The 7,631-nt window shown below is 44.8% G+C and overlaps 1 protein-coding gene and 1 long non-coding RNA gene across 6 annotated transcripts in view; both read right to left on the reverse strand.

Moving 5' to 3' along the window:
- LOC123189154 (ABC transporter B family member 29, chloroplastic) overlaps nt 1–3,062 on the reverse strand; it is a 5,929-nt gene extending 2,867 nt beyond the window's left edge. Inside the window, exons 1-5 of the mRNA XM_044601500.1 lie at nt 2,643–3,062; nt 1,092–1,404; nt 791–877; nt 588–695; nt 230–496 (exon numbers count right to left, since the gene is read on the reverse strand). Of these exons, the coding sequence (XP_044457435.1) occupies nt 230–496; nt 588–695; nt 791–877; nt 1,092–1,404; nt 2,643–2,938 (1,071 nt within the window). The 5' untranslated portion in view covers nt 2,939–3,062. The remainder of the gene's footprint in view (nt 1–229; nt 497–587; nt 696–790; nt 878–1,091; nt 1,405–2,642) is intronic.
- A 723-nt stretch (nt 3,063–3,785) lies between these two features.
- Nucleotides 3,786–7,631, reverse strand: part of LOC123189155 (uncharacterized) — a 4,293-nt gene continuing 447 nt past the window's right edge. Inside the window, exons 1-6 of one of the 5 annotated variants that reach the window (XR_006495608.1) lie at nt 7,335–7,625; nt 6,243–6,401; nt 5,237–5,592; nt 4,845–5,141; nt 4,268–4,355; nt 3,786–4,111 (exon numbers count right to left, since the gene is read on the reverse strand). This is a non-coding gene — a long non-coding RNA (uncharacterized lncRNA). Of the gene's footprint in view, nt 4,112–4,267; nt 5,142–5,236; nt 5,593–6,242; nt 6,402–7,334; nt 7,626–7,631 lie in introns of those variants that run through there. The other 4 variants (XR_006495607.1, XR_006495606.1, XR_006495605.1 and 1 more) reach the window with 4 other exon arrangements.

Genomic DNA, 7,631 nt, shown 5'->3' on the forward strand with positions numbered 1-7,631 from the left:
AAGAAGATGTGCACGCAATTCTTTTTCCTTCAGAGGAAAAATGATTAATTAGTTGGACCCCCAATTCTATGAACATTATCAATCCGATGCAAGAAAATGATATTAACACAACATCCAAATGTTCTATACACTTATTTGTACTTCAGTAACATTCATGCAGGGGAAATAAGCGACGATACAGCATATAGTAAGAATTCACAAATGTAAATGCTCAGCAGCGATTTGATACCTGAATAGGCTCAACAAAAAGAGCAAGTGCTGTTAGGAAAGAAAGAAACCCCTCGGGATCAAATGTGGTTCCAGAAACTGCTACTGAACCAGCACAAAGCACTACCAGGCCTGCAATGTATGTAGTACGAACAGCTTGAGGTATGAGAGCTTTCATCTTCTTCTTACCCAAATTATTCTTCAGATCAACAAAAGCCAACTCATGGAATCTTAACATCTCTTTGTGCTCCCCATTGTTTACCTTCACAGTGAGCATCGATGGAAGTACCTACAGAGAGCATTCAAGTAAACAACAATTTTTCGTGCATAGCCTTGTATGTTTGTTATACATGAACTAATTGAGTGCTACTGAACCAGACATCGTTGAGATAGGCTGCGAGCATGGCGAGGCTAAGATGTGCCTCCTTGGATATTTGACGGAGTCTTTCACCAAGCTTTGCAATGACTATGGACATGCATGGAATTACCTATCCATGTAATGTAGAGTGGAGATTAAACAGTGCACACATAACTATATAAGTTACCATGAAAGAGCAGTCCAAACTAGTATGAGATTTGTTACCATTGCTGCAACTAATGAGAGCTGGGGATTTATTGCCACCATTTGAGTACCCATTGCTATCAATTGCAAGCTTGTCGGCACAATTGTCTGCATGAAAATGAGAAATAAATATTAGGATGGCACAATTACCAGTGCAGTAAAACGATCCACTATTCCATGACTATCAAGTATGAGGAACGTTCAAAACAGGGAGTGAATTTCTACAATCAACGATTATACTAACTGCTGAGGGAGCATTTCTCCAAATAGCTTTCGTACATTTTATCAAACACGTCTATCTAGCAGAGTGCAAGAACCTCACATTGAGAACAGAGTACACAGCGTCCGCGACGTCGTCCGCCTCATCCGTGATCCGGTGCGCGATGTCTCCTGCGGCCATCCCTTCTCTGCCATCGAAAAACGCGAGGTCACGCGCAAGCAAACGCTCGAAGGCGCGCTCCCGGAGGCGCCACACCGCCCGCAGCGCCGCCTCCCAGAGCAACGCCTGCTGCACGTACGCCGCGGCCGCGCGCGCAGAGGCGAAAGCCGCGAGCGCGACCACGCCCCTAGAAACCTCCGCAGACACGCCCCCGCCTACGCCGGCGGCCAGAGCGCGCTGAAGGCGCCCCGCGGCCAGGGCCGGTCCTGAGATTTCGGGGGCCCGGGGCAAGACAACACAAAGGAGCCCTAAAGCCACATTTTTCTCTATCTCAGTTGCATCTAAATATTCAATGCCCCATATTTTATGTTGCATTGTCATGTCAACCATCCAACAAACCAAGGTCATAAACATTCACAGAAAAATGTGCCGCTCTTTTCAATCGGCCCTATATGTTTCTATTAGGTTCGTGCCTACACTAAACATTATTATCCTATATTTCGTTACTTTTTTCAACAGTAACTAAAGGCATTGCACGGAATTTCTAACAGAAGTACGTGTACCTGTTATAGGAAAATGTCAATATCCCCTTTCTTGATCTCAATAAACTGATATGCAAGTTTATTTTCTTTAGTCATTACCAAGATGCATACTTTCTAGATAACATCTTGCTAATTAGCACACACACATATGATACAAGAAATTAAAAACACTGTTAGTTTAATACAAAAGATGCTAAGAAAGGCTTGGAACAAAGATCTAGATGGCTAAAAAATTAGAAATTGCAAGATATTTTTGCTGCTTACTAGTCACCAACAAAAAGCCGAGCTCGTCTTTTCTAATCCTAACCAACACAGGAAAACGGAGTGAGAGACAGATATGTATGGGGATGATCTTCATGAAACAAATGAACGACTTAAAAGACTAGAAAAAAGAGAGATTTGCATCGGAGAGCAGGTTGATTGGAATCTGAAAAATTGTATTACCTTCTTCCAGTAATCACGTGCAGCAGCAGAAAATCGTGATTAGAAGGCATGGGCGGGGGCGCAGTCAACCTTGGGGCTGATTCGTCCGCCAAATAGGGCACAAGTACTGTTTTCCTGGCCGTTCAGCAGTTGCAATCTCGGATCCCAGAGTCGTGTGTGCCTGTGTGGCATCGATGAAGGATATTCCGTCAAGCGCTTGCACTTTTTTTCTGTACGAGAGAATTCAAAGGCGGCGAGCGTACTAATCGGCCGGCAATTTTGCTTGTGATTAGCGTCTCCAGTGGCAGGGAATCGGAGTAAAAATCGGAGAAGATTACGCCCGTGCGGCAAGGCGAGAAGATTGCGATCTGTTGCCTTTTTTCCCCTTTCTATAGAATTCAGTCGATTTTACATGGGCTAACATCACGTATGTTTTATGGAAACCAAGCAATCGGGGGCCCCTTCGTACTCGGGGGCCCGGGGCGGCCGCCCCTTCCGCCCCCCCTCAGGGCCGGCCCTGCCCGCGGCGGGCACCGTGCGCGAGAGGCAGTACACGGCGGCGGCGGCGCACGCCCACCCCTTGGCGATGGTCCGCCACTCCGCGGCGACGTAGGGGAAAACCTCAGAGAGCGGATACGACGGGGGCGAGCAGTCTTTGGCGGCCCGCACGCGGAGGCGGATGGAGCACGCGGTCGTTGCGGTTAGAGCTAGGGCTCGGGAGCGCGATATAGCTCTGCTGCTTCGCAGTGAGATGCTTGGGGTGAATGTTCGGGATTGCGAGGAGAAGGTTGGCAGAGGTGCAGGATTCGCCATCGCCATGGCCATAGTCCATGCCGATACCTCGCCGCGTCGGCGCTGTGCGCTATCAAGCCTGGAACGCGATGCGAAATGTGCGGGAAGAAGAGGTTCTCTTCCGCCGGACGAACTGACCCTGAATCCCAAAAATTATGTTTTCCACATTTGCAAATCGGTCAATTGAGAAGGAGAGAGAACGTTTCGGTCCAGCACGACTGTGCCGATTTTATGAATGTGCCGATTCAGTCTCACGAAAATGCTCGTAGTGATAAAATGTGTGCATACATTCATAGAAGTAAGGGTATATACCCGTGCGTTGCAACCGAGAATACAAGGTGCGAAAATTAAGCTGGTGGCATAAATATTTTATTGATGCAATACTTATCATGTATTCTTTTACCATTAAATCACTCTTCTTTCTTAATTACAATATACCATGAATAATATTTGCTCTTCTCCGTAGCTCAAAAATAAGTGGTTCAAAAAGCTTTAGCGATTTAGTTCGGGAAATTAGCCAAAAAAGTTAATAGTACTCCCTCTGTTACCTTACGTTCTGGTGGTTCAAATTAAACTACCAAAACATCATATATTTAGGAATGAAGGGAGTACTTCTGAAATTATGTATAGAAAAACCTGCACCCTTGTTAACATGTTTGTTACCTCAACTGAATTGTTTTCAGCACGGATCAACTCATAATCTTACTTGTACGTTAAAATGATGCTTATAAACCGAGATAATTTTTTAGAGCAGGTAAAAAGAATGTACATGGACTGCCAATAGCATAATTGATGGTTACATGAAATATCTAAAAATTTAAGAATCAAACATGATCTAAGGAAGTGACACACATCTGCAAGTATTTAATAATAAAATCCATATGAAAGATGACCTCCATTCATTGAAAATTTGCGAGTTCCACTCCTTTGCTTCAATAGTAACGGCCACTTAGTCCAGCACACCCCCTTTGTCATAGATCAGTAGAAGGCAAAAATGGATACACATCTATATGGGCCTACTCCTATCATAGTTTATACATAGCAACAAATTGAGATTACATATGGCTACACAATAAGATTCCTTTGCATCATCGTGTTCTTACTTTGAAATATGGTAGCAGCAAATTGAAAGATTCTAATGTGTTAGTTTTGGCACAACGGGCTTCGGCCTCCTTGACATCCATCTGCAAGCAATTTTTGAATCATCTGTGGTACACACCATGCGCATAGTTAGCGTGATTATAGCATTGTAGGCAACAAAAAGGAATCCATATGTGATCTGAATCTTCACTGAACGTTTTAGGTTTGACCGTCCAAGACCTCGATCACACAAAATTTGACAGCTCAAACTTTTACCCTTACCAGTTTTCCATCTTCCATGGCAAATCCACCACATACTTGGCTTCACATTGAGATGGTTCACTACCTTCATCTCACACGACTTGTCACACTACATATCCACGAACCAATCCAGTTAATGTTTGACGACTGAAAAAAATTTAGAGTAAATCGACAGATGCATGAATAAATCAATCGATGCGTTGCAACGGGAGAAAAAAATATCACAAACACGCCACCAAGCTCTAGCACCTTCGCCTACGACATGGCAATCAAGCATACTCAACGCCCATGCAATGGGCCCCACAATGATCTTGCACCCTTGCGGCTCAACCGGCGACGTGACGTCGACGGCGGGTCAAGGCAGCAGCAGAGCAGGCGCGACACGGATGCCACGAGCTGCTCGGCCACCTTTCCTCAAAATACAACACAATAGCAAAGGGAACTTGGCTAGAGATGCACTTGAACACTTAGCTGCAATAGAGATGATTAAAACTTTGAAGAATATAAATTTGGCTGTCCGTTACAGTGGGAGATGCAGTGTATATGACGGCGGAAACGGGCAAGGAAAAAAATAGAAAATGATTAAATGTGTTTTTACTTTCTGACAACATCATTTTGCCCTACATCACATATAGTAATGATGTCACAAGCATGCTCTTGACGAGAACCATTCACATGTGCTAGCGACCTGAAGAGGATGGAGAAAAGAAGGGCAGAAGAGGGAGGCTTGTATCTATCAAGACACCAACATATACTTCAAGCTTTGTCAAGATACCAATAAGAGTAAAATCACTTGAAGCTAATACGCAACCTTATAGCAATATACTGCACTGAGTATATCCACTATCATCTCGTCCAGCTGTTCAGGTGAAGTGAGTGCCAGTAGAACAATGACCTACGGACCACAAGAGTTCCAAAGCACCATTAATCAGAACATGTACAAAGAAACAAAGGAGTAATCAACAGCCAAAAATAGGCTAAATTACGAACCTTAGAATCAGGTCATGGAGTTCAAGGGGAAACTCCTCCACACCCTCCTGGCAGGAGTTGAGCACGACCGCGGACTCATCGGGGTCGTCGAAGCTGCAGAACCTGCTGCTGCTGCTCGACGTCGAGCTGCTGTCCCTTGCAAAGTATTATTCTGAACACGCTGTGGAACGCCTATCTGGATTTCCACGACGGCACCAAACTAAATGTAAGTAATATTGTTGTAGGAAATACAGGAGTACTCCAAGAGTGCTCTGTTCATCTGATGGACTGTGTGTGTGCCAAGAGCCATGCCAAGCTGCACATTTAGTATGCATAGGACCTTGATTTCTATGCCACCGCGTCGCAAAGACTGCAAGCTGCATATAAAAGAAATTGCATTTTTCCTGTCCTGAGATTGGAGTCAAGATCTGGATCAAAATTACATTGTCATATTTTTCTATAACTGAAGCTAGATTAAGTACACTGCCTGCTACCGCGGGCTATAAAGAAAATTGCCCAATGTCACATATCATACGAAGATTAGTTCATCAATGTAGGACCGGCTGAATGTCGGTGTATCATAGGAATCATGTGGTGCCTTGGGGCTCATGCAGGGGTGTTGAGAGTTAACCCTTCAGCAAAACAGAGAAGATGGCGATAGGAAGAGAATAGTTGGCAAATTCGACTCCTTTCCTGAACCCGATGGCTACATGGAAGGTAATTTCCTTTTCTAGCAGCTGGTTGTACAGCTATACTAAAACCATTTGAATTGGCTTCCGTGAAAGTTTAACATGTTACTTGAACAACAAGATTAAAATAGCCTATTGTTTAAGGTTCTAGAGAAGGTTGAACAGCAACGATGCAACATAAACCCAACTATTTCATGAGCACAGTTAGTCTATGTAAGTTAAGCCACACATCCTGATACATTAACAGGCAGTGGAAACAGGCAAAAGTGTCCAAAGTTGTTGTCTACTTCGAGCTACTTGCTACCCACCATTGATTGATGAATAAATCATTTTCTTACCGCGTGCAAGATGGTCCAGGTGTTTCATCATCTTTGCTTGCAATGTAGAAGATGCTCCTGGTCGAGGCCGGTGATCGGGGCAGAGGCTGATGGAGTCAACTCATGGACATGGGCTGGGGAGGCCAATCAGCCCGCCAAAGGCTCCCATGAACACTCTGGCTGCACAAGAACACAGTTATACACACGTCAATGTGCAGAACATCATATTAAAATCTGTACAAAAGAACAACCAAAATTGCACAAACATCACGCACCAAGTTTGAAGACACACTGCACAGGACTTTGGGCTCAAGCGTTGAAACCAAACTTTAATATTGCAACTCAAGAAAAGGGAAACTGTGAGCAGATAAAGGAGCATTTACCAGCTCTTCCTATGGACGGGAACTGACTAAGAGATCTTGAAAAGGTGAGATGTCTGAAGAAATTAAGTATGCCGATGATGCATCTGGAGCCCCTAATTAAGGTGAGCTTAGTTACAGACCTCCACTCCAATTTTACCCAGTGCCGCTCGTCCGCAGCCACCGGACGCAGATCCCCCTAGAATTCATTTTTTGCTCTTTGTGTGGTGTATACAGTCAAACTAACTAACATATGCGTTCAATAGTGATTAGAAGATACTTTCAGTCAGTTAGATGGATAAAGATTAAGCTTGGCGCCATAAAAATTGAGAGGTGAACTGAATATGCATGTTATCCTTCATTAATCACTCATATGATCGCTAGATCATCAATCCACCAGTACATGATTCAGGAAAGAAATCTTCCCTTTTCACAACAAAGATAGCACACTACCCACTTCCTTCTTTGTACAATGTACTGTATGTAGTAGTACAAAGCCTATACCCCTTCATTAATCACTCACACTCTCTCACTCACTTTCTATTGTCCTCATTCTCTCTTTTCTGTACCATTCTCTTGACTGATACATAGCAGCACGAACTGAATTTTATCGCTGGATCACACAACGTATCACACATTCAAACTGACCGTGTAAGATTTGTCACACAAGATCATCAAGAAGAGTCTCCCTCAATTGCACATACAGGCACAAAAAAGAAGTGGAATTCAGAAATTAATCAGGTAGATGTAGTACCTGAACCTCCTGTAGGATTTGGGGGAGTTTGTCAGCGAGCCAGGCGTCCAAGTCCTCGTGCGACGACGGAGAGGATGCACAGGATCACGACGGGCGCCATGGTGGAGGTCATGGCGGGTTTGGCGCCGCCGGATCGGGTAGAGGAGGTGGAGGGCGCGCGGATACGGGAGGGAGGCGCCGGATCTGGCCGGTGGAGGTCCCGTGGCGGCATTCGAACCTCCAAGGTGAGCTCGAGGACTGGGCATCCGTGGCGCTGGTGCTGAGCTCCTGGAGAGAAGGAGAGACAGGAGATTAGAG

This window comes from Triticum aestivum, chromosome 2A, assembly GCF_018294505.1.
Source record: "Triticum aestivum cultivar Chinese Spring chromosome 2A, IWGSC CS RefSeq v2.1, whole genome shotgun sequence".
NCBI lineage: Eukaryota > Viridiplantae > Streptophyta > Magnoliopsida > Poales > Poaceae > Triticum > Triticum aestivum.